Below are 27885 nucleotides of genomic sequence, written 5' to 3'. Positions count from 1 at the left end.
TGCCTCCTATAGCTGGGCAACCCTGGGCCAGCGACTTAGCCTCTCTGAGCCTGAGTTTTCTCTTTGTAATAGTACTTTGTACTCGTACTTATCTCACAAAATTGTTGAAAGAACCATCTGAGATGATGTTTGAAGAATGATTAAAATGTAGGAAAAGCCCAATAAATATTCGTAGGGAGAGTTCCTAAGGGCAAAGTCATTTTTTTTTTATCTATTACAAAGCCTTAAGACGTACCTTAATTGGTATTTGATAATGTATCACTTTCGTCTTCAAAGTTCTATCTCATTCGTCCTCTAATTTGTTCTCCACGATACATCAAGAAAGATCTGATGAAAATTTTGAAACTGATCATATCTCAATCATTGGAAATTTGTTTCCAATTTTTCTTTTTCCTTAGGGTAATGGCAAAAATCTTTCTCGGAGCTTGCCTCTTACCTACCGTGTCACCTCATCTCCCCCATGGTTCCCTATCATTCTTTCCGTCTTAACTACACTGACCTATGGATCCTTTATTCTTGCCTTACTCACCGCCACCCTCTACCAAGCTCCTGGACCCTTGCACCAAGCTCTTTTCTCGGAATGGAAATTCTTCCCTCCCTCCTGGCCTAGTAAACCCCTTCTCATCCTTCGCAGTCCTCCAATTCATACTTCCTCAGCAAAACCTCTGCAGAACTCCCTGACCCCTCTAGTCTCTCCTTTTGGGCACTTATTGCATTTTATTATGAAATTGTTATATCTGCCCCCTTCGCGTAGATCAGTTACATGAAGGCAGGAACTGTGTCTAGTTTTGCTCACCAATCGAACCACCTAAGACCTTGTATAGAGTTCAGTAAATGTTGCTAAAAGGGTGAGTGGAAGAGTGTACTGGAAGGCAATTATAATTCATGATATGAATGAGTTACATCATGCAATGAATTATAATTCATGATAATTAGGGTACAGTGGGTATTGTCACTGTTTTGTTTTTTTTAGGTAGCATAACCAGATCCCAGAAGGCACAGGTTAATTGCCCACAGTCACACAGCCTTGCCAGTAAATGGTGAATCTGTGATGAAAACGCAGGTCTCCAAGTTTCTGCCATCCTGGGCTTATGCCATAGAACTGTTATCCATAACCGAGAGGCAGGACTCACAAAGAAACCCCACCCCCGGTATTCAGAGAACCCCTGGCTTTCCTATATCCATATTTCAAGGCAGTTCTGGTTTCCAGGATATCCAGCACCACATCTGTATAGGACTCTGGGATTCCTCTGAGCTGTTCATTCAATTTAAAAACTCCCTCAAAAGTGAGCTAAACCCCCCTGAAGACTGAGCTGGGAGAATTCTGTCTTGTGAAAGGCGCTATTGTTGAAGTAACTACACCACAAAATGTAACCTTTGTTTTTGCCTTCTGCACCCTCACCCGCTGGGTTGAAAGAGATCCTGAAGGTGAAGTTTTAATCGACCACCTGGTATCAAATTAATCAGGGCTCAGTTGCAAGAGATGACTTCCTTGAAAGAAAAACCACGTTTGATCCTTTCATTTTCTTGTCTATGTTGAAGGACCACACCTCTGTTCTGGGCTGGGCTGGACTGGGTTGGGTTGGGTTGGGTTGGGTTTGGTTTGGTTTGGTTTGCTCTGGTTTGGTTTGCTCTGGTTTGGTTTGCTCTGGTTTGGTTTGGTTTCAGTCTGCCCCCTCTCAGGCATTAGTGTTCTCACTTTCTCAGAATCCGGTTCACCCAGGGTTAGTCAGAAGCGCCCTTGAATTCAAAGAGGGAGTCACAAGAGTAATGGGTCTCTGTTCACATTTGCCAGGAAGAGCTTCATGTATGGGAAACTTTTATTGCCTGATTCTCTGACCTGTGGGGAAGAAAACATTTACTCACATATTCTTACTCATTCATTTGACAAATACACACTGGATACCATTGTATATCAATAAGATGACCGTATAATTTGTTGTCCAAACTAAGACAGTTTTGATGTGAAAGTGGACACTACCTGGTTGGCACGCCAAGATAACAGGTATAAGCCAAAATTTCCTCAGGTAAAACAGGTTGTTGATGGGTGCCCTATATATTAATGGCTGGATCTGGCTGTTAGAATCTTGGGTGATTATATGTTTCCCACAATGCCATTAAAGATTTAGGACAAAGCCAGGATAGGGTCTAGACCAGGAGTCCACAGGCCACAGACCAATACCTGTCCGTGACCTGTTAGAAACCAGGCCACACAGCAGGAGGCGAACGATGGCCAGTGAGCAAAGCTTCATCTGTATTTGCATCTACTCCCCAGCGCTAGCATCACTGCCTCAGCTCCACCTCAGGTCATCCAGCATTAGACTCTCATAGGAGCCCTGGCTCCTGCTGCCAAAAAGGTTGGGGACCAATGATCTAGACTTCCAAAGCCATGAAGGATAAATTTAAATCTAAGTCGAACTAGATATTTCTAAAATATTCCCATAACTTCCTTTTAAAAATAGCTTTCACGTTTGAAAACAAAGAATTTGAACAACAGCTCTGGAAGCTTATGATCCCACAGTGGATTCTGAGTTCCCCTGAGATGCAGCCACCTTGAGGGTCCTGGAAAAAAGCTTAGGATCTATAAAGGATGATATTGCCCATCAGGGCTAAGTGATGGTGACATTTTTTTTGAAAAAGGAGTAAAACTAAAAGGAGCAGAAGGGAATGGGAACATGTGATGTATCAGTGTCTGCTGCTTACTTAGAGCTCCTTTGACATGGTGATGATTTTACGTATGAACCTAAAGGACATCAACATGCACATTCTTTTCCTAGAGAAGAGCTTTGGTTCTAAAAGGATTCATTTCTCTTGCACCCCAGGTGCCTGTGCTGAGGCCCATGGACCTGATGGTGGAAGCCACCCCACGAAGAGTCTTTGCCAACGCACACACGTATCACATCAACTCCATATCAGTCAACAGCGACTATGAAACCTACATGTCAGCTGATGACCTGAGGATTAACCTGTGGAACTTTGAAATAACCAATCAAAGTTTTAGTATCCTTTCCTTGGGGCCAATAGCCGATTGGCTTGAATCAGGAGTGTTCAGGTAAGAGCAGGCTTGGGGAAAAGTGAAACGAAGGCAGCAATCGTAACTAACACCTAGCACATTTATGGAGAGGTGTTCCCTTTGAAATTACATTGGTGGCTCTGGTACTCGTTCATCCTAACAAAGTTAGAGAAGTGTCGAATTACAAGTAGTGGTCCAGGATTAGCTCTGTGTTGGAACTCTGAATCGGTTCCTGCATGCAGAGGTGTTCATGTGTCATGAATTAAACCTAGATGTGACTTTGTCAACTATAAGATAAAACCCTAGAGTTCAGTTAAGTGTTCCTTCCTCTTGTTAAAGGATTCTTAAATGGCCCGTGTGGACAGCATGGACCACAGGTATGCGTGACATGATTTTTATTGTAATAGTGAAAATAATAATGGCTGCCATTTATTGAATTCCAAACATTGCACTGGAAACTTTCCACACAGAATCTCATTTTGAGAAGTGCACATGTCATAATTGCACATCTTGATGAATTTTCACAGACAGAGCACAGCTGCGTAAGCAGCATCTGGATACAAAAAAAAACAAACTTTATTTGCAGTCCTCAGATCGTCATCACTCTTCTTTTCATCCTCTATCCACCAAGGGTATATTTGATATAACAACTCCACAATGTCAGTATTATTATTTCCTGTCCAGCTAAAATTTAAAGAAGTCAAGGAAATCATTGAGCGAGCATCTGACACAGTATTTTCATTGTACTATATTGACTGTCTCTTTAATAATACATACCAGCCATTTGTTCAGTACATATCATGTGGTCCATCCCACCACAAACCTGACTCTTCACTCTCAGTTAATGGTTTAACCATCCAAGCAGCTGAGCAACTGATGTATAAAGTCAATATTCTTGTCTCTCATTCACAAGCCTTCCTACCCCCAACCCAATCCACTCATGAGCCCTACCTTTGCTTCCTCTAAAATATATCTCAAATCTCTCATTTCTCTCCATCTCCACTTCTTCCAACCCATGCTAGTAGAGGCCACTCTTCTCTCACCTGTGTGATTACATTATTCTCCTCTCTAGTCTTCATTCTTTCTTGCTCTCTTATGTAATACCTGTCCTCATAACAGTCAGAGTGGGCCTTTCAACAAGTAATCCAGATACCATCTCTCCCCTGCTTAAAACACTCGAGCAAATGGTGAACACTCCCACTGAATGTAGAATAATATCCAGTTTCTTTACCTTGGTCCAAGAGATTCCACACAATCCGGACCCTGCCTCCTTCTATGATATCCTGTCATTCCACTCTTCCCTAATTTATTCTGCTACAGCCAGCTAGTCTCTTTTCTGTTCCTAGATAAACCTTGTTGTTACTTCCATTCCTTGCATTTTCTGTTTCCTCTTCCTAAAATAGTCTGCCCCCAGAATTCACATGGCTAACTGCATGCCATCAGTCAGACTTCGATCTCATGTCACATCCCCGGAAACAGATCACCCCAATAACCCTTTATCCCTATTATCGTCAAGGTACTTATCACTAATCAAACTTACTTTTTTATTTGTGTATTTAGGGTTTCCCAATATTCTAATGTGAATTTTATGAAAGAAGAGACTTTGTATGATCGATTTCTGTACCCCAGTACCTAGAACATTCTGACATAAAAAATACCATTTTGGTTGACTATGTCAAGTTTGAAGTACATCAAAGTGGAGATATTCAGTAGATAGTAGATCATGAAATCTAGCCTGGAAATTTTACTCGAAGAGAATATTAGTTACAGTAAAGCTTCAGATATTCTGATGTAAAATAGACCCCCGTAATGGCTCAAATACATAAAAGATTATTTCTCTCGAAAATTTAATATGATGGTTTCTATCAGTAGAGTGCCTCCTCCAATCAGTCACTCAGAGATTCAGGTTCCTTCCATCTCATGGCTCCCCGATGTTACCATGTTTACCTGTATCAGGACAGCAAAAGGCGTCAACCACACATGGAAAACTCCTATGAGCCAGGCTCTAAAATAGCATGCATTCCATTGGCTAGAACTCAGTCACATGGCCACTTCTTGCTGCAAAGCAGACTAGGAAATGTAGTATAGCTGTGTGTGCATAAGGAAGAAAAGACCTGGTTTTAGTACACAGCTAACTAGTCTGTACCACAGAAGAGTGCTCAGCAGTTCCCCGAGGCTTTTCAGAGAAGGCAGCTTTAAGCAGGTAGAGGTGATTATGGAGACACTGAGAACTGACCAATCAGGACTGTGACTGGCATCTTTTTGTTGCTCACAGAGCAGACTCGACACACTGTCTGAGCCTCGGAGAATCTGCCTACAGATTTTGCCTGGAAGTGCAGCTGCTAATAGAATGAGTGTGGGTGGTGGTTCCCTTTCCCCTTTACATCTATTCCAGGAGCCAGAAATCTGTTCAGGCTCAGCTGCTGTCACACTGAGCTGCTGCTGTCCGCGGTCTAGGTGACATGTTTTCTGAATTTTGCCTCTAGCCTTCAAGGGAGAAGGAAGTTTCTTTAGGCGTTTTGGGAGACAGTTGCCTTGGGAGAATGCAAAGGGGAAATATTAATAGCACAATTTAGGTTATGTTCTGCAGATGTGTGACAGCCTACCAGATGCTAGCATACAAATGAGACTGTGCCATTCACCCTTAAAGCAGCCATATGTAAAATAATCATTGTCATCATGAGAATGATGATAACTGATATCTATATAGTTATTTTGAACCAGACCGCCCTAAGCACTGAGCAGACCGTACAAACTGGGACCCTCTTGCTTATCATCACTGAAGTGCAGCCTCCTCTGGGGTAGGAAGCGGCCATCTTTCAAAACAGCCTTGGCAAAACACCAACCACCAGGGAAGTCTTATTCAGTCCTGTGTTGTTTAACACTGTTTCTATAGTGCCTCATGGTTCAGAATGTGGGGTTCCCAAAGCATGGTATGAGTTTCTGTTTTCATAATTATGTATTTATGATCATGAATATTAGAAAACACAACTATCATATCCTATCATTTCACGATACTGAAAAATTCATTTAAATTACAAAGTATGCATAAGTAAAGAAAACTATTAAGTAAATACCAAAATGAGTGGTCTTGCAATATGTTTTGAAAAGTCATAACTTCCAGTGGTATTTGGTGTGACAGTGGCATTATGGTTGGAAACACAGGCTTTGAGTCCAACAAGCCTAAAGGTCTCACCCAGCTCTACTACTTGCTAGCTGTGTAAGCTTTAACATGTTTTTAACTTACCCGAGCCTCTATTTCATGGTCTATAGAAAGGAACTCTATCAAAGAAGATTGTGAGAATTTTTAAAAGGTGTTTATACACACACACATGCACACACACACGCTTATGGCAGTACCTTGCTAAGTAAGTGATCAATAAACACAGACCAAAACGATCTTTATTATTATTAAAAGGACAAGGAAACTAGAAAAGTTGAAGGTTAGAATGGTAGACTACTCTATTGTGGTGCGGGGGGTGATTAAGACAAAAATAAAGGATCCATACGTCAGTGTAGTGGAGACAGTGGGGAACGATATAGAGATGAGGTGACAGGGTCAGTAAGAGGCAAGCCCAGAGAAAGATTTTTACCATTACCCTAAGTGCACACAATAAGTACTCAATAAATGTTTATAGATTTTACTATAATTCCTTGGGACTTAGCCTTTTATAGGCATAATTTTTTTAAATGCAGAAACCCCACAGGAGGTCAATAGGCCAAGATTCCAGGCCTGGATAGTAAATCATTTAGCCTGTGGTTTTCTTAGAAGAGAATGGGTCCAAGCAACAATATAAGAAGGACAAAGGTCTGGGGAAACACTACAAATAATAACCACCATTTATTGAGCCTTCTCTCTGAGCCAGGCACTCTAAGTACTTTACGTGGTCACTTCATTTAATCCTCACAACTTTATAAAATAGATGATATTATTATCTGAATTATCTAATGAGGGAATTGAGAGTCAAGGAAATGCTAAGCAGTTTGTTAAGGTCACACAGATTTTAGGTGAAGCTGGATTCAAATCCAGAGTCTGCACTCCCAACTACTAAGCTATAAGGTTCTTCGTAGTTTCCTTCTTGTCCACTCTCCTGACAACATGAGGCCCAAAGGACTTGTCAAGCGCTGGGAGAAATTGCACACCTCATAAAGCTCTAGGTCTGGCCTCAGGTTCAGAGCATCAGCAGCCACACAAGTAAGGCACAGGCCTGGGAAACCCCACCAAGGCCGCATTTAACACAGGAAGGAGGGGCTGCCCTGGCACTTACAGGCCAGTGGGCTGGGTGTGTCACCGCAAGAAATGCTCTCCTGTTACACTGAATGCAAGTCTGAGGTTGCTGTCTACGATTGTGGATAAAAGCCACAGGAATAACAAGGGAGGGAAATTTGTACTGGGTCCCAAAACTTCCCTCAAAACCTGCCTGGCAGAATCCCATTAGTCAAAGGAAGGTCGCTGTCCGTGGTACTAAGACGTGACAGAGCTGGAAGCCACGAATTGAGGTTACGTACGGTCCCCTGATCAGGGAATCAATTCCAAAAGGGACGCAGCTCAGTTGACAAATGGGGCTGATGCACAGGGCTGCAAAGACCTAGGTCAAAGATGAAGTACCCCTGGAGTCCAGTTGACTTCTCCCAGATAAATCTTTCTCATGCCCGGAGACTGGACTTTTGCGAGGTGTGGCTTCTGCTGGCCTTTTCCAGCCTTGCTTACACCCTGTTCTATCTCACTCTCTGGTCTCCCGTCACAATGACTATCCTAGAGTTCTTCCAACACCTCATGCTCCCTTCAGCCACAGGACCTTTGTACATGCTGGACTAGTATCTCCACACCTATTTTCCAAGTTAGCTCATACTCTTCCTCTTTCAGATCTCAACTCAATAGTCAGCACCTGTGAAAGCCTTCTTTTATTCCCTAGCCTATATCAGGTTTTTTTTAAAAAAATGCATTCATATAATCATATTCCCTTTCTTCACGTGACTTATGTGCATATATGTAATTATGTGCTCATTAGTGCGATTATTTGATGCAAGTCATCTTGAAAGCAGACAATTTTTTTTTCACTTTAATATCCCCATGGCTTGGTGCAGTGCCTGGCACAAATTTGGTGCTCAGTGTACAATTGTTTAGGGGCTCTCTCTTTACTTTTACTTGATATGGGTCCCATATTGGACTAGGTAGGTGCCCAGGTCAACTCACCCTCTTGAGAAGAAAGTTTGAAGGATCTAGATATGGTATAGTTTTCATAAAGAAACAGTATCTTTCTATAGCAACTTTCCTTTATTGAAAAGTTATGGCTCCCTCTTGCCCTAGAAAATCACTTATCTAGAAATGAGTTATTATTGTCCTGATGTAGTTAACCCAGTAAGGCCAAAGTTTGACAGCTTTAAACCAGAACCTGTTAGGCAAAACAGAGTCAGACTGGCTATGGATGGAAGAGAGAAAATTCAAGACCAGGTGCCATGAAGCTAAGACTGCCTCACTCTAATATGGTGCTAAACACAGACTTCAGGCTTCAGACCTCAGAGATCCTGTACATGTCTGGTAACTAGGGTGTAATGAGCACTCAACTGCAGAACCAGAGGAGGAGTCTGGAATTGAGAAAATCACCTATAATCTTATCACCTAATTTTGAAGTATGCATAGGGGATTTACATCACAGTTTTAATTTAATGCTAGCTAACTCAATTTGTACAAGGGCTTAGAAAAATGAATAAATAAGGAAATGAAAAGGGAAACCCCCAGGCCACAGACCAGCACCTAGTGGTAAGTAGCCTCTTAGGAACCGGGTCGCACAGCAGGAGGTGAGCAGCAGGTGAGATAGCAAAACTTCATCTGTATTTGCAGCTGCTCCCCAGCGCTAGCATCACCGCCTCAGCTCCACCTCAGATCACCAGGCATTAGATTTTCATAAGAACACTGGTCCCTGGTGCCAAAGAGGTTGGGGACTGCTGCTGTATATGATATTTATTTACCATATTTAGTGACTATGCCCCCTCCTAGAATACAGGCTACATACATCAGGGTTTTTTGGTCTACTTTGATCATGGCTCTGCCCCTGCGCCCGGAAGAGCACTGGCAAATTCTTTGTGAACGTTTATGGAATATGTGGAAGAGGGAACAAATGACTAAGCCCTAGCTAGAGTTACTAAAGGGTAACTGTGTACATTTTGCATCTAACTTGCCTCACCTAAAATTATATACATAAAGGTAGATAGATAGGCGTAGAAAATACCTTTTTCCATTTTAAAATAGTGACCTCCTTAAAAGACAATAATAACTGATAATTGAAAAGAAAAAGTTCATAGACCCACCCAGACAGAACTATCACTAACATTTGGTATCTTGCCTTTTAGCTCATCATTTTCAGAGTATAAGTTTTAAATGGTGTTATGATCGTACTATAGATAGAATTTTTTCATACTATGTTTTTTAACCGACCTGGAATTTAATTGCATAAACAATTTAATTTAATTGCATGAACAATTTAATGAGATAGATCATTTATGTATCTATGTGTATATACGCGCGTGTATGTATATATATACACACACACACACACACACATATATATGGCAATCTTTTATAATGTTGCATTGCAAATGTAGACTTTTTATAGAAAGCTTTTTCCAAATTTGGGATTAATGAAATGACTTTTGCATGGCTCCCATGCTACCCCTTAGCATCCTGCCGTAACCCTCTCCATTCCCTCACCCCACTGCTGATATAATTTATGGCTCTGGCTTCTTATTTGTTTGAAGCCGATCCCTTAAGAGGTGACCTCCCAGTGTCTTCAATTATTATTTTAAATGATGCCTTAGGCCACTGCCTGGCACAGCAGTGCTCTCACCTTCCAGCCTTCTGCCTTCCAAGCGTGGATCTCAGCTGCCAAACTGGCTGTGCCCCCTTCTGTCCTCAGAGCTTTCTCTAGAGTCCTAGCAGAGAGACAGACTAGCCCCTTTTGTTAGCAGAGGTAATTTGCCTGAGCTCAGCACTAATAAAGAATGCCATAAGCAGTTGGGGTCAAAAAGAACAGATCTGTCAAGCCCCAGGGTTAATTTAATAGCAATCTGTTGGCTGTCCGCCTTGTATATTATCTGTGAATCCAATGCTGTGTTTTGCTTTTGCCATTTAGTTCTTTGGGACAACAGGGAAATAATTTGGATAGAGAGCTCTAAAGGATAGGGAAGAGAAAATTGACTGTCAAAATACATCATTCCATTTTCAAGATGATACAGGGAGCCACACAGTACTCATCTCGTTTCTCCTTCCTTCCCAACATGAAGGGCAAAACCACATGGACCGAAGCTGTGTGTGTCTCCCTTTACAACAGTGCAAGGCAAAGGGCCTGGGCTTCTAGATGATGCAGATATGAAATATCTAAATGTGAAATATGCTCTCCTGTCATCCCCATATGCCATCGAATTTTTAGCAACTAGACTCCTCCCAAAAGTTTCTAAAACTCAGCCAATTCTCCATCAGATAATGATTCAAGAAATCCCTTATCATGTTTCTGCCCCAACTTCAGTTTCAAAAAATATGTGTATCATATAATAGGACATAAAAATCTTAGGTGAGATGCTGTGTCCCAATCGTGGTTCGGAAAAATGTCCCCAAAGTGGACAGCGAATGAAGAGAGCACAGGCCCAAAGTAGAAGAGACAGAGCTTCCTCTCAGATTAGCCAGGGGATTCTTCAGGAAAGCCGGAATCACCACGCTCAGAAGGGCCGGCTCTGTGAGGGCCATTCCTTGGGGGAGGAAAGTGACATGTGGTCAAGAACCCAGGCTCTGGAGTTGGACAGACTTGAGTTCAGACCCCAGCTCTGCCCCCTACTGGTCATATGACCTTAAGTAATTAACCTCAGTCACCATTTCCTCTGCTGGATAATGAGCCAGTTAATACTGACCTCATAAGGCTGAGATAAAGGTCAAATTAGACAGCACGTGGCACTCGATAAACATTATTCTCCTTCTCGTTGTCTTTATCATCACGGTTATTAAAAAGAAGAGCGGGATCACGCTTTTACCCACTAAGCCCCAGAGAGTCAGACTCAAACAAGCACTCTAGTCAAAAGAGATGCTTGAGGATGAGGGATGATGGGCAGACATAGAGGTCCAGAATGGATGGGAGGGAGGATGGATCCAGAGGCAGCAGCCCTAAGCAGACTCAGGAGCCACCTCCCCATGATGGTGTTCTCGGTAGTGGATGTTGCTGGTTTCACAGATATGTTTAAGCACTTCATTTTTACACATTCTGACATTTGGGCTTTATTTTTAGGTGAGAAAATAATAACCGTAGATGTGACATCTCCTCCTCCCACACAGCAAAGATCCTTTCCAGTTACTCTTGTTTTTAGAGCTATACTGGTAGAGGTTGAAAAAGCTGACACCAGATTTTCTTTTTTTATTTTGGGAAAAGAGAAACTTGCTCACTGGCACAGAAGGGTACAGAAGCTCTTTCTGGAGGGTGATGAAATCTGACAATAGCTGAACACTGACCTCTGCTTACTCCACCCCATGTCATGGCCACTAGCCCAGGGTATGGGTCAGAGGGCTGGGGAGAATACCAGAGCTGCAGCTTGGGGCCTTCTGAAGGGCACCGGCTCTCGCTCCCCAGGTGCTCACTGCAATAATATTTATAATTCTGGCAGTAGTTAAGTTGAAAGGTAGTATTTTGTGAATCCAGGGGACCCACATCCTCCAGAGACCCAAGTTATATCTGCATCTGGGTTCGGTGGGGGAAATTGTAGTAACATATAATGTTAGTTCAGTCTGAAGCTAATTTTAGAAAGAACCCAACAAAATTTGGAAGAGATAATTGAAGGGGGAAGTGACACAGCCAAATACACAGCCCCTATTACAACAAACCGCATGCTGAAATAGTTGTAGCAAGAGCATAGGTGATGTTTGATAATAGATAAACGCGTCGTTAGTGTTGATGTAACAAAAAATACCAGTGCATTTACTTGCACCTCATCTAAACTCCAAGGAAGGGACTATGCTACTAACTTCATGAAGAGCAGAGAAGACTTCATCTATCCCAGTCTAATAGGACATTCTGTATCAAGTTGCAGCTTATAGGGTCAGCGCAGTGTTTTCCAAAACAGGGTATATAGACTCCTGGCACACACACAACATTTTGATTTTAATTGTTATACATTTATTTTCATGTCTATTATTAAAAATTAAACTAGCTCATTATACTGATGATTTTGTGAATAATAGATTACTGCGTTGATAAGGCTAAGAAAAAGTGAGTCAATTTAAGTTTATCTGAAGAAAAAAAAGTTAAGTATAAAAATACTACCTGATGATATACAGATAGGGCAAAAAATCACAAAAGTGGTGAAGTCTAGGAAAGTGGGAATCAGTTTGGTCAGCTTTCCCAAGTAATGGCATCCACGTCATGAGGCCTGTTCTCTTGCAGGAAGTTGCTGGGTCCTGAGACAGCACCTCTGCCCCAGCCTAGGTGCCTCCCAGCCTGCACCCAGGTCCTCTGAGCTCTCAGTTGGGGTACAAAGGGATCAGCCCAAACCCACCCCCTCATACATAACAGATACCACATTCAAGGTGTTTGTTTTTGTCACCTTTATAAACGAAAGACCAAATGTTTCATTTCAGTATACCAGGATGTGGTCTTTAAAAATAGAGCTATAGGCAAAGATAAATACCATATGATTTCGCTTATTTGCAGAATCTAAAGAACAAAAAGAACAAATCAAAAACAGGCTCACAAATATAGTGGACAGTTTGGTGACGGACGGGGGTGTGGGGGCTGGGAGAATGGGGCGAAGGGTTAAAGAAGTACAAATTAGAAGTCAATAGATGGTCACGGGGATGGGGAGCACAGCATAGGGAATGCAGTTAGCATTAATATGATGGCTTAGTGGAGGGCCAGGGGAGGGAGGGAGCAATTGGGGGGATTATTTTGTGAACTATATAAGATGTCTAACCAATGTACTATATACTTGAAACTAATTTAAATAAATTTTAAAAAATAAAAATAAAAATAGAGCTATAATAATTCTTGATCAAAAAGGAAAATACTGAGAAAAGTAAATATTCCATAGGAGGCTAAAACTGTCTTGCCATACAATTAGATGGCTTCTTTCAGCTGCATAAACTCCCACACAAGCTCTAAAGCAACTCACAACTTATGGAGATGAGCTCCTACATGTCTTTGATAAGAGAAATTTTGCATAATTATGAAAGAGCACAAATTTTATGCCTGGGATAAAATTCTAGTGCTGCCACTCTTTAGCCATGTGACTTGGGGCAAGTTACTTTACTTACTCTGAGCCTCTGTTTGCACCCCTGAAAAATGGGGATAAGGAAAGGGCTAAATGAGATAAAATACCTAATGTGCTTTGCACTGTGATTGACCTATAGTAAGTGCCCAATAAATGGTAGCAGCTATCATCATCATCATCATCATCATCATCATCATCATCATCAATAATATACTATTGAAGAAGGTCTCAGACATTTCATGAAAGAGGATTTACAGTCTACCATAGGTACCATTTATCAGCACAGGAGTCTGGGTAAAAATTCAAATGAGTCGAATTATTTATTTGACATGGGACTAGTTTATTAACCACTGCTGTAAAATGAGAAATGAAAGTCTTTGCAACGTGTCGCAGTTTAACACAATTGCATGAGCAGGTGATTTGATGGTGAATGGGGACGTCCACATGTCATGGAACATGAACTACTGAGAAGGTGCCAAGGAGACCTGCATTCTAATACTTCTTCTGACCACTGCAACTCTAGGCCTCGTCTGCCTGCGACCAATAACACATACCTGTTTGCTCACAGAGATATTATGAGGCTTCACCATGTACGACAAAAGCGCACATGTTATACTAAAGTAAGACAGTGCCATTAACCAGTCACCCCCAAGTTTCTGCTCCCCTTCTCCCGGTCCGCTCCTTGACTCGTCTGTGCCAGATATTGTCGACATTAAGCCGGCCAACATGGAGGAGCTCACGGAGGTGATCACGGCAGCTGAGTTCCACCCCCATCACTGCAACACCTTCGTGTACAGCAGCAGCAAAGGGACAATCCGGCTGTGTGACATGAGGGCATCGGCCCTGTGTGACAGACACACCAAATGTGAGTAGCGAGCGGCCCAGAACTGATGTGGGTGGCTGGGCCACTGGCCCCTGACATGCAAGGGGAGACGGGAAGAGCCTGGAGGGTTTTGATCTTCTTCCACACATTAGAAACAGTGGGAGTAAAGAAACTACAAGTGTTGGCCTGACTCGGGAGTCGGCTCCACTTTGGGCATTGCAGTCGAGATGAAACCTCACATTCAATTCCACAAACATTTGCTTCAGGCTGTGGAATATAGAAATGAATAAGACATGAGCCCCGTCACATAACATTGTGACGTGATCCAAATTATGTTTTAAGATCACTCTCCCCGCTGTGGGGAGAAGGTACCTGAGGAGTAGACGGGAAAACCAGTTAGGGATTGTCGTGACATCCAGGCAGGAGATGAGTGTGGCCTGGACAATGGTGGTGGCATGGAAATGGAGAGGGATGGGCGGTTCTGGACAGATCTGGGCAATAGAGCTAACGGGACCTGCTGGGCTATGCGGGAGGCTGAGAATACACAAGGAATCAAGAATGGCAGCTGGAGACGGTGACTAAGGTAAGACAATGTTATATGTCAATTATATCTTAATTTGCTGGGAGAAGGGGTCTGCGGCTTCTGGGTGAGATTGCAGCTTTGGGAACCGGCACTCTAGAAGTCCCAGTGGTTCTAGTGGGCACCAGGAGGAGGGGTCAAAGGGCAGCCAGACTCACGGCCCTCAGGTCACGGTGGAGCCTGCAGGGTGTGAAAGGAACTAAACAACTCCAAACCAATGGGGACTGAGTGATTGGAGACCGGGGTTAAGGCCAATGTCAACAGGTGAAGCAAGCGTCAGCTGGCACTGACTGTGAGTGCTGTAGGAGACAGACTAGGCCTGGTGCCAGCAGGACGGCTTTCTAGAAAAGAAACGGCTCCCCAGGGCAGAGGTACCCGGAAGGCAGCGGTCATCCATATCCGGTGGCAGATCCCATCATATGCAGCTGCCAAGCTGTTCAGGAGCGACTAGAGCTGGGTTTGTCCGGCCAGCACAGTCTCCTGAAGTGCCTTTGGCCACTGCAGTTTGCAGTGGAGAGCCAGAAATGAAGACCTTGTCTCCACGGACCCAGTTTTCAGTTTCAGTTCCTATGTGACAGGAGCGGTATGACAACTCTTCGTGTAGGTGTATGGCTCGGAAAGGGATACATATCTGGGTCACTCTGATCATTTTTGGTTGCTCGTTTGCTATGAGCAGTATTGCATGGGGCAGCTGCTAGGTACAGTGTCATGCTGTGTCGATTGTGCTGATTGGATTTTAGAGTCATACAGACCTAGGTCAAAGCCAGGTTTTCACTCCTGATAACCCGTCTGGCTCTGTCCAACTTTCCTTAATCTTTCTGAGCCTCAGTTTTCTCGTATGTAAAATAGGTGAAATAATAACGTCAGCATCGTAGGTCTGTCAGGAGCCTTCAATAGCTATTAAGAATCGTTAATGAGATGTTTTACTTTTTTATGCTAAGTCTTCAAAGTCTGATGTGTATTTTACACTTACAGCAGATTTCAATTCAGATTATCTACACTTCAAGCGCTCACTAGCCACATTGGCTAGTAGCCCCCATATGGGGCAATGCAGATGGAAGTTAAGCCATTTCCTCCCTTGCAGACAGTTCTATTGGAGAGCATGGATCCAAACCATCTGTTTTGTTCACTGTTCTTTCCCCAGCACCTAAAACCGTGCCTAGCCCATGAGAGGTGCTTAGTAAACATTTGCTGATGTGCATGCTGGTATTGATCTTTGAGCAGTACTTACTTATAAGCCAACACAGAGGAAAGTGTTCGAGGCAGAATGATCAGCACGTGCAAAGGTACTGAGACACGAAAGGTCACAGTGTTTTTGGAACTGCAGGGTGACCGATATGGCTTACATGTAGGGAATGACTTGGAGAAGGAAGAGGGTTGAAGCTCAGGAGGAATGAAGATCCCAGTCATAATGGCCAGGAAAAAGAACTTGAATTTTTTCTGAAAGTCAGTGAACAGCCACTAAAGCAGCCAGCAGAATAATACGATTAGAATTTAGTTTTTAGAGAAGTTGCTTAGACCGAAGGCAGAAGGACAGAAGTTGGATTCTGACTGGAAGAACAGACAGGAAAACAAGTTCAGGCAGATACTATAATGTACACAGGATCTTAACAGTAGCACTGTAAAATTTGGGGCACACAGCTCTTTGGGAGAGGAGGCTGTCCTTGTAGGGTGTTTAGCAGCATCCCCGACCTCTACCCACTAGATGCCAGTAGCAAAGGCAAACGTGACAACCAAAAGTGTCTCCAGGCATTGTGAAATGTCCGCTGGGGGCACATTGCTCCCAGTCGAGAAGCACAGGTCTGGATTCAAACTCATTGTCAGTTCTTCAGCGCGGTTTTCATGTATCTGTGATATGTCTACTACTGTGAAGAACTATAAACGGGTGCAGTGGAAAGGTAAGACATCTCCTATGCTCAGGACTTTAAAATTTGGCAAACGACCTAAGATGTACTCAGGACACATTTTCAGGAACAATGTATCAGGCAGCATGGGTATTAATACCCAAATGAGTCGTAGAGACAATTAGGGGCCGGGATGTTGAGGGGAGGGTGGGACTCTTGGGATAGACCTCACAGGGAAGACAGACGCTGAGTAGTAGTGTTGAGGCACAAGTAGGATTTGGTGGGAAACAGAGAGAGAATGTGTCTCGCAGCGCGCACAGAGTAGACTGAAGTTAGGAAGTTACACGAGACCTTTGAAGAGTCTTAGTAAGAACTGTCGGGCTTCAGTGAAAGGAGAATATTGAGGAAGTGAGGTCAAATGGGGGTGATGGTTCCTGTCAGGTTGGTCCTCGAACATCAAAGTCAGAAGTTTATGCCTTCATGTGTTCATTCATTCATTTCTCTACTCATTCATTCATTGACCACCTACTCTATACCCAGAGGCTGGCTTTCATGGGAGCCAGTCCTTCTTAAACGTTTCCACCAAGCACAGCACTCCCGAGGCCAGACACAAGTCTTGCCGCTATGGAATAAGGACATCCAGAGAGGCAATCCAGCCTCTGTGAGGTGCTCTGGGAGGCCTGGCCAGTCAGCCTGTGCCCAGCAGAGGCCAAAGACTCTGGGGAAAGTACTGACCACATGAGATTTTCTCTGACGTCTTATATTTTCATCTTGAAATTCCACATGAATTTTTTATTTCGTTCCCATGAAATGTGTACTTTCAGTTCAGTTTAAAAATCACATTTCTACCCATCCCAAAATTCCAAGCAAGATTCAGGTTCCCAAAAGATGCAGCATTTATCCTCTGGCTTCCTGTTCTACCTCATATACCCCACAGTCTCCTCCTCCCTGACCTCCAAGGATACATCCATGGGCCCCAGTTCCTAGTATATAGACAGCAATTTGAGATCATTTGGCTGGAGAACAGAAGTTATATGATTCCTGTTTTCTGGAATATTAACACAATGGTCATAGGAAGAAACATAGGAGAATTCGAAGGTTTTGCTTTAATCTCAGTGCAATGGAAACGTATAACTAGATAAGTATGGTAACTATGGACATCAAAAGGAAGGGAAAGAAGAAAAGAACATTTTCTTTTAAGATGACCATGGCGATATAAGTGGTACTGGAGATTGGCATTTATCGCACATAGATATTAGTTGCTCAGTGTCCTTCCCCTCTGGCCTGTAGACCCTCTGAAGACAAGAACTGAATCTTTGTTGCCGACAGGATTCCCAAGGCCTGATACATAAGTAGGTGTTCAATAAATATTTATTCAATAAATAAATTTCTGCCTGAAGGTTGACATAAACAGCATGTGAAAATGGAGACTAATAAGAAGCCATCCTGGAGGCGAGAGAAGGGTTGGCATTCAGTTTGGAACATGCCGTGTGCGAGTCGACATGAAGTGTCTAAGGAGGCAGGATCTCGCTGGTGGGTGAAGGTAGAACCGAGCTTGAAGGGCCACCAACTCAAAAGTGGATGCCAGAGATGGCATGAGAAGCCCCAGCGTACTCACAGCCAGTGTGGCACACACCAGCCTGGGCTTTGGGGTTAGGCAGACCCACATGAGTTCTGGAATAAGCTGAAGAAGAGGATTGATGAACCCTCAACTCAAGATGGAAAAAAGAATAGGCCTTAGAACTTTCCAGAACTAGAATGGCTTAGAGTACAAGCTTTGGAATCAGAAATCTGACGCTCCGTGGCCGTGTGACCTCGGACAAGTTAGTTAATCCTTCTGAGCCCCAAGTTCCTCATTTGAAAGTAGAAATAATAAAGACAGCCTCCTGGGGCTGGTTGTTCATGAGAAGGAAGTGCCAGCATGTGGTGAGTGCCTAGCACTCTGCCGGGCACACGGGAGTCAATAAATAGCAACAGCAGTCATCACAGTTATTCCTCCTGAATCCCCTCCTATGCTCTGCCTCAGCTATAAGGTTCTTGAAACTCCAACCCTTTTTCCAGATATATGAAGCCCAATTACTTACTAATTGCTATTCGTCATGCACATACTATAGATGTCAGGTACTGTACCAGACTCTGGGGCCATTATGGTGAGAAAAACCAGACCTGGTTTTCTCCCTTTTAGTGCTCACTGTCTGTATGAGTGAGAGTTCGCTGGAGAAACAAAACCAATATCCCATATCCATATACGTGGTGTATATGAGAGAGATGTATTATAAATATTTGGCTCATGCAATTATGAAGGCCAACAAGTTCCAATATGTGCAGTAGGACTGCAGGAGACCCAGGAGGGCTAATGGTATCATTTCAATCTGAGTCCAAGGGCTGAAGCCCCAGTAAGCTGATGATATAGTTCTAGTCCAAAGGTCAGCAGGTTCACGAACCAATGTTTTAGACTGAGTGCGAAGACAGGAAAAACATTGATATTCCAACTCAAAGGAGGCAGAGGTATTCCGTCTTATCTGGGGGAAGGTCAGCCTTTTTGTGCTAGTCAGGCCTTCAACTGATTGGATGAGGCCCACCCACACTAAGGAGAGCAATCTGCTCTACTCAGTCTATCAATTTAAATGTTAAATTTATCCAAAAACACACAGAAACACCCAGAATAATATTTGACCAAATATTTCGACATGCCATGGCACAGTCAAGCTGACGCATACAATTAACCATCACACTGTTTAAGGAGGAAAGATGCATTAATCCTAGAATCACAGATATGATATTGCAACTATAAAAATTAGTATGAAATAGAGGCATGTGGTGCTATGAGGGGATGTGGCAAGGACTTTACAACCCAAGGCAGTGACCACTGACTGTGACCTAAAGACCGAGAAGTTACCTGGAAAGAGAACAGGGTAGGGTCCTCGGGCCCACAGAAGCAGGAGGCCTCCCAAGCCATACACCCAGGGCCCCCAGAGGCTGCTCTTGCCTCCAGCCTGGGTCCCACACAGCCCTAGAGTAGCAAATCCCAGGGGACAGTCCCTAGGTAGACCCGGGCGCTCGCTAGCAGCCTACAAGCCTCTGCCGCAGCCCTGCCTCCCCACGCCCCATCCTGACACCAGCAGTGCTCTGAATTGCCAGCCGGCAGCCTCCTAATCTAATTAAGAAGTGAATGAAATTCATTTTCCTGACTCGTCCAAAGTGCCGACCTTCTTCGGTGCACATCTCCCTTTGTTCAGCTGCTGCAGCAGCGGCCCCGGGCTCCTGCCAGCCAGGAAAACAAGTTCAATCTGACCTCTCGCCTGACATTTCATATTGATTTTCTCCATCCTCCTCAAACGCCAGCCTTCCGTCGACCACCTCGGTTCAGCCGAGGTGTGCAAACGGAATTGAGACAGTTCATCAGCGTTCAAAATGAAAAGCAACATTGGCTCTCGGAGATGAGCTCTGAGAAGGAGGGTATTTAATAACCGTCGGCGTTTAATCAAAATGCCGAGGAGATTCGTGTTATCAGAGCTGCATATATTAATTTCCATATGTCCCTCACTCTGCATACTCAGCAGGGGGTGGAAGGGATGATTCTCTCCCTCATCTCTCTCTATTTTTTTTTTTTCCTATCGCTTCTGGCGGTAGTGACAGGGTTGAGTTTGCAGTTTGAGATTCTTATGCCTGAAACAATAGGGTGCTGATGGCAGCAACAACTGGCTGGTCTGAATCACGCATTTCCCTTTCAGCGCATAAGTATTGAGAGTTGAGTGAAGACACTGGCCCCGTGTGATGAATGGCAACCTAGGAAATGAAAGAGAAGTTAAATCGAAACTCTTTTCCAATGCCCTACGTGACTCTGGTTCCTACCCCTCTCCAACCTCAGCTCTGCATAGTCTGGCCGTACTGGCCTGCTTCCTATCCCCCCAACACACCCAGCCCTTTCCTGCCCCAGGGCCTTTGCACAGGCTTTTACCTGCCTCAAATGCCCTCCCACCATGCCCCCGACTTGTCTGGACTGTTCTCATTTTTCAAGTCTCTGGGAAAATGTCACCTCGTCAGAGAAGACTCCTCTGTTCACCCTACCCACACTCTCTCTTTATCTGTTTCTTCCTTTCTTTCATAGCGCTCACCTATAGATGTTTGCTTTTCTTCCCATGTCTCCCTGACTAGAATGCAATCTTCACGAGGGAAGGGACCTTATTTATCTTATACTAACCCCTGAAATACCAATATTTAGCAACTACCAGTACTTAGGAGTGCCCAGCATGGAGCAGGGTTCCACTGATCATTGCTGGTAGATGGGTAACAGCAGATAAAAGGTGATGTATAACCAAGTACCACAGACTGGGTGGCGTAACCAACAAAACCTTCTTGTCTCACGTTTCTAGAGGCCGCTAGTCTAAGATCAAGGTGTTAGCAGGGTCGGTTCCTTCCGAGGGCCGTGCGGACAGGATCTGCTTTAGGCCTCTCTCCTTGGCTTGCTAACGCCCACCCTCTCCCTGCGTCTTCACATCATCCTCCCTCTGCACACAAAACTCCCCTTCTTACAAGGATACCCGTCATATTGGATTAGGGCCCACCCGTTTTCACCTAATTACCCCTTTAAAGGTTCTTTCTCCAAATACACTCACATTCTGAGATACTGGGGCTTAGGACTTCAACGTGTGAATTTGGGAGGTAGGAGGGACACAGTTTAGCCCGTAATAGAAGACATGAAAATTTTTTAAAAATCAAGAGCACAGGCTTTAGAGGTCCCAGGTGTGGACCCAGGCGCACCCACCACAAGCAGCCTGGGCAAGGTGCCATGCTGACGTTTTCCTCTGGGTGGCAGGGGTGAAAAGTAATCGCGGGTGCAGGGCACTAGACACAGCCCCTGATCCATCGTGAGCACGGTGCTCTTGTCCCTCTTTGAAGGCAGTGGGGACCCTAAGTCCTGAGGAGATAAAACATGCACACCGAAGTCTCTACAACCACCTATGCTTGTCTGTGTTTTATGGTGATGACGCCTGGATACTTTCCTGTGTTGAGGAAACACAATTTTTCTCTGAACAACAGGGACATTAATTGACTTTAGAGGTTATAAGGTGCCGAGGAGCCTGTACCCTACTCAAAAGCTGCTCTTGAGGGGAGAGCGTCCCGAGTAAGTAGAGTTTGTTTTAACAGCATAGCAGCAGCGGGTGAAATGCTCAGGGGAGTCGGCACAGGGCAAGGGGTGCTGGGAGGGACCCTAGAGAGTGAACGTGCTGGTGACCTGTGGACACAGTCAAAGATGGCGCAAATGGGGAAATGCTTGTAATAAGTGTTAAGACAGGACGCAAAGTTACAAACCCACCATGAATGCAGCAACGCGAAGATGAGTGTTTGGAGAGCTACTGGCAGGGACTATGTCAGGGCAGCGAACTGAGGGCAGCCTTCCTACGTTCCAGGTTCCCGCCGAGGCTGCAGTTTTACTTCTATAACCGGGAGAGAGTTGGTGGAAAGCAGGAGAGCCCCACTGGCTGCCTTAGCTCCGGGGTGGAACTATGTCCTTCTCTCCACAGGCACACCCCTGACAGCACATATCTTAGGGACCTGGACAGATGAGGCGGTGTGGAGCCCAGCCTGACGCCTCTGTCTGAGTCCATTTGGGCTGCTATAATCAACTACCACAGGCTGAGCAGCTTGAACAACAGACACTTATTTCTCACAGTGTTGGAGGCTGGGAAGGCTAAGATCAAGGTGCCAGCAGATTCTGTGCCTGGTGAGGACCCATGACCTGGTTCATAGAGAGCTGTCCTCTTGCTGTGCCCTCACATGGCGGAGGGGTCTGGGGGACTCCCTGAGGTCTCTTTTATAAGGGCACTAATTTCATTCCTGAGGGCTCCCCCAAATGACCCAATCACCTCCCAAAGCCCCCGCCTCCAAATACCATCACACTGGGGAGTAGGTTTCAACACACGGATTCAGGGGGTACGCAGACATTCAGCGTGTAGCCTTCCCTGCAAGCACAGCCCAAAACGTTTTTGCTTTGTTTCTTCCCTCTGTCACACTAAACCGACAATAGTGAGTGACGTCAGACGGGGCCAAGCTAGGGAAGGAAAATCAAAGGGTGTCCACCATCAGTCCACGTCCATGGCCTCACTGGGCGATCTCGAACAGGTTACTTAACTTCTCGGTGCCTCGATTTCCTCACCTATAAAATATGACTAGTGGCAGCACTTCTCTTAGAGGCTGCTTTTGGGGTTTAAATGCGATAATACAGTGAAGCCTTAGCACAGGGCCTGGCCCACAGCATGAGGTCCATGCTGTTAGGCTTGGGATGATGATGCTGTCTCGCTTCCCTTCCCTGCATCTCTTTTAAGAGCAGGAACGGGAGGAGAGCAGCAATAGTCGTAGATGCAGTCACGTCAACAGCCATAATCACAGCTCATTTTTATGACATTTTACTCTATCCAGAAAGCAAGCTAAGATGTGAGCTAATTCAATCCTCCTGACAACCCTAGGAGGTACATACTATTATTAGTCACTTTTTACAGATGAGGAAAATAGCTTAAGAGGGGAAATGATACTCTCATGGCCACCGAAGAAGTGACAGAGCTGGGGTTTGATCCAGGCCTGCGTCGCTTAACCAGGATGCCCAAAAATCACTTATTTAAGATTTATTAAACATGGACTCGCTCCTGCCTTCAAGGAGCTTCCTACATTCTAGCAGAGAGGCAGGAGAGAAGACATGCAAGTGTGCAAATGAACGAGAGAGAAAAGCTATAAGAATAAACAGGGTTAAGGAGTGATGGGATGGAGCTTTTTCACAGGGTGGCGAGGGAAAGCTTTTGAATTGAGACCTGAATTGTCAAAAGGAGCCAGAGGTAACATGTCGTATGAAGGCCCTGGCAGGGGAGCAACCCATGTGTTCAAAGAATAGGAAAAAGATCAGCACAGGGAGGCTGGTGGGCTGAGAAACAGTGTGAGCATGAGGCTGAGAAGGTGGGCTGGAGCCAGGCCACGCAGAGCCCTGGAGACTGAGGCAGAGTGCCAGGATTCCATTCTAAGTGAGATGGAAGCCCGTGGGTTGTTCTAAGCAGAGAAATGAATAATCTGCTTATGGTCTTAAACGAGTTATCCAAAAAAAGGTGGGGAGGGGTGGCAAGCCCGGAAGCAGAGAGACCAATCAGGAGGCTTTTGCCATAGTGTGGAGAAGAAATGAGAATGACTCTGACTTGGTCGGGGGCAGTGGAGGGGTGATAAATGGATGCAGAATCTAATGAGGAGGTAGGGCCAAGAGGACTTTCCAAGAGGCTGGAAGTGGAGAGGTGATCGAAAAGGAGGAATCTAAGATAACTCCTAAGCTAAGCAGGGTCGGGCTTGGTTAGTACTTGGATGGGAGACCACTTAGGAAGACCAGGTGCTGTAGGTGTAAAAAAAAAAATAAGGGATTGTAAGCCGGCAAGGTCCTTGCAATCTGTGAGATCAACAAGGGTTGCCTCGTCTAAAAAAAAATTTTTTTTTTTCCTCTCAGTTTTGGTCTTGAGTGACTGAGGGTGCAGTAGTAACACAGACTGAAATGAGAAGACCGAGAGGGAACAGGTTTGGCGTGAAAAGGCTGAGGGTTCTCTTTCGGATGCGTCCAGATTGAGATGCCTGTGATACACCCAGTGAGAGAAATCTGGTAACAATTGGATATCCGAGTCTAGGATTCAGGGGAAAAGTCTGGGCTGGAGGTAGGAATTTAGGAGTCCTGAGCATGGGGTGGTATTTAAAGCCCTGGAACGGGGTAAAGTGGCTTAGGGAAGAGGGTGCAGGTGGAGTCCACGGTGAGGCCAAGAGCACGCCAGCATTTACCAGCGGGGTGGGGGAAGAGGAGGCAACCTCTACAGGGGACTGAGAGTGAGCTGCCAGCGAGATAGGAGGGAAAGCAAGGGGTAGGGGCAGGAGAGCGGTAGTCATATAAGCCAAGAGAGCGGAGCCATTTAGAAAGATATTCGGATCCATTATGTCAAATGCTTCTGAGATGTCAAGAAAGATAAGAGCAGAGATGTGATTGTGGGATTTGGTCTCATGGAAATCTTCAGCCATTAATCTGTTCCTTAAAGTAAAAGCAATTAGCACCCTGCCTGGCACATAGTAGTAGTTTCACACTGCATATTTGCTGGATGAATTCAATCACATATGTGAACACCATGCTCAGTGTCAGAGAGTTCCTCCACCATGGCCTGGTGAGACCTGCCTCACTCCTTGCCTGCCCTAGAGGTCACATCCTGTTAAAAGGGAGTGGCTTGTGCTGGGGGCTTTCAGGAGATGAAGCCATCCAGGGAGAGACTGGAAGATCAGTGTGAGGATCTGGGCCTCCTCTCGGCAGCCGTGATGGGCAGCTGTACAGCACCCAGCCCCTTGCACGGACTCTACCAGCAAGTCTGCTGCCTACAATTATTCTATTCCAGAAGCACTGACAAGTCTACAGCTTGAGACTTGGCCCCAGAAATTCTCTACTTCAGATGAAACCAAGGCAGGCTGTCCAGGCTAGACAGCATTTCCCTGCAGTGCACTTAAATCTGCCTGTCATGGGCCTGGTGTGAAGATAATCTGACGTGTTTATGCTGTGGAGGAAAGGTACCAGCTCTTTAGGCCTTAAAGTCTTAGATGTTTCAGTAAATAGTGTGGTCACTGGAAAACAGCCTGAATTCCGATGTGAATGGGGCCAAGTTTAGATGCCCAGCCTAACCATCCAAAGCAGAAGTTCCATTTTCTTCCAAAGGTGTGTATAATGGTTGGGTGTGGATATTATTTTCGAGCCCTTCTGTATTTCATTTAAGTCTCATGGCAACCCATAAAGATTAGGATTAGTAACTAATTTACAGATGAGTCACAGAGAGGTGAAGAAACTTGCCCCAGATCCCAGGGCATCAGCCAAGATTTGAACCCAAGTCTGTCTGCTTCCAAAAGAAGAATTCATTCTTCTCATTCTTCTTGGTCTTTGGCAACTGAAAAGAGAGCATGATCTTTTTCTAAGATCCAGAAGGATAATTTCACGAGGCTCTATTTTACACAACCCCCATCAGCTGGAACCCCTGGCCCTACAGTCTCTTCAACGGCAGAACTAATTCTGTCCTCAGACAGACATGAACTCCACTGTCTCGTTCGTCACCCTCATCTATAAACTTAACTGCCGAATTTTGGTTCCACAGGCCACTAGATCCTTTAATAAACCTGCGGCTCATTCACCCAGACCTCTAATGGAATGTGTCCAAAGGCGTCAGCTGAGATGGCAGCTGCAGTGAATCTTAAAACCTCGGAAGTTTGACACGGCTTCCAGACGGGGTTCAGTCTTGATCGGGGGCATAATTAATAGTGTTTATAGTGTTTATTTCAGAGGCACTTGGTTAGGTTAAGAAAAACAAGGCCCTTCATGAAAATGCTTTTGGCTGATGACAGGATTACAAACACACACAGACACCCCACACACACACCCCCTGCTGGAGAAAAGCCAAACAGAGATGCGTTACAAGGACCAGAATTCACTGAACCACCCCCTCCCCAATCACGTGTCTACCCCATTCAAGCTTAGTAGCAATTAACAGCAGAGCAGGCAAGTCCTAAGCTACAGTAAAAACAAGATCCTGTTCCCCTTCATCCTCATTTCCATTTTTGATTAATTTAGCCAGTTCTGTCAATTAGTCATCCTGGAGACTCCAACTGACTGTGATGTTCCTAAGAACTGGAAAGCTTATTAATTTTGGAGACGAGTACCATTCATTAGCAGTTGACGCCTTCCCAGGCCCTGCCCTGTCCCCGACTAGGGGTCTTTCGTGAGAAGACCATAGAGGCTGAAACGTCTTAGGCACACGACTGCAGCCCCCAGAGACACACAGAACAGGAAATGTTGGCCATGAGGTTATAGGTGGCTCTGGCCGTTCTGGGCTTGGGATGTTTCAGGGCCAACTTGCCTGTCATCATTGTCCATGACAAGCCATCACTGGCAAAGCAGTCACAGGCACTGGATGAGCATCTCGAATTTGAGGTTCAAGAGAACCCCAATCAAGGGAATACCTGGGAGGGATTTTCTCCAGAGAAGGACATTGCTCTCCCAGCGCCTAGAGAGACCCTCACGAAAGCCTGTCCCTTCCCTCCAGAGGCGATATCAGAAAGTTCACTTATTTTTTGTATTATATTTCTATGGCTGCTGTTACAAATTTCCACAAACTTAGTGACTAGAAACAACATAAACTTATCATCTTACAGTTCTTCCTATAGGTCAGAAGTCTGACGTGGGTCTCACCTGCTAAAACCAAGGCATTCCTTCTGGAGACTCTAGGGGAGAATCTGTTTCTCTGCCTTTTCCACCTTCTGGAGGCGGCCCACATCCCTTGGCTTAGGGCCCCTTCCTCCATCTGAAGGCCAACAACAGTGGGACGAGTCCTCACACTACATCACTCGGACTCTCCTCTTCTGCCCCCTTCTTCCATTTTTAAGGACCTTCATGATTATATTGGGCCCACCCGGGTAATCCAGACTAATCTCCTTATTTTCAGGTCAGCTGATTAGCAACCTTAATTCCATGTACAGTCTTAATTCCTCTTTGCCATGAACGGTAACATTCAAGGGTTCTAGGGATTGGGACTCGGGCATCCTTGAGGAGTCACTCTTCTGCCCACCGCACTCCATGTGTCGCTGAATAGGACTAAGTGCCCTCCCTCAGAGCACCTGATTCCATAGGTGGAAATGATTTGTTTCTGTTTCTGTCTCTCCCCCAAATGGTTCTTCCATTATGGCTAAGGCTATTTTTCCCTTCGGCACTTAGCTAGCGAGGGTGCTAAATAAATGCATACAGAATAGCTACAGTCATGCAATCTGATAAATCTATTGCATGGCAATTCTATTTATACGTCTTTATATGTTTATTTATATATATATTATATACATTTTTATATATTTATTTATTAAAAGGCTCACTTTAAAGAGTGGTTTTGGGAATGCACTGGCATTTGTAGGCAAAGTAAAGGGAAGAGAAGCCTGAAATGATGCTAATCAACCTACTATTCACTTATTTAACAAATGTTTATTGTCACTATTATGTGCCAGGCGCTGTTGCTGGCGCTGGTACCTCCTGCCCTCAGGGCATTCTATCCAAGGAGATGAAGACAGACCACAAACACAAAGGCAAATAAGGCAATGAGAGATTTGCGAAGAGCTTTTCTGAAGCAGCAGCAGCAGCAAATGCAGGGGCTTTGAACCCAGACTATGCTTGGCAGGTCCAGGGGCAGAAGGAAGGCCAGTTTGGTTGCCGGCAACGTCATGAGAAGGAACAGCTGAGGGGAAATATGAGGAGTATGCTGGCAGCCAGGTCTCCCGGACCCCAATCTCAGGCGATCACCTTGCATAACTGTAGAGCTTCCTTCCCACATTATTCTATGCA

At 44.8% G+C, this 27885-nt stretch overlaps 1 protein-coding gene across 4 annotated transcripts in view; it reads left to right on the top strand.

Moving 5' to 3' along the window:
* PPP2R2B (protein phosphatase 2 regulatory subunit Bbeta) overlaps window positions 1-27885 on the top strand; it is a 239885-nt gene that overhangs the window by 183253 nt on the left and 28747 nt on the right. For all 4 annotated transcript variants that reach the window (XM_039836462.1, XM_039836460.1, XM_039836461.1 and 1 more), the window contains 2 exons: window positions 2823-3000; window positions 13962-14126. In XM_039836462.1, the coding sequence (XP_039692396.1) occupies window positions 2823-3000; window positions 13962-14126 (343 nt within the window). The remainder of the gene's footprint in view (window positions 1-2822; window positions 3001-13961; window positions 14127-27885) is intronic.

This window comes from Pteropus medius, unplaced genomic scaffold (genome assembly GCF_902729225.1).
Source record: "Pteropus medius unplaced genomic scaffold, Ma_sr-lr_union100, whole genome shotgun sequence".
NCBI classification, from domain to species: Eukaryota; Metazoa; Chordata; class Mammalia; order Chiroptera; family Pteropodidae; genus Pteropus; species Pteropus medius.
The sequence above is the reverse complement of the archived record's forward strand: the minus strand, read 5'-3'. Positions and strand labels throughout refer to the sequence as shown.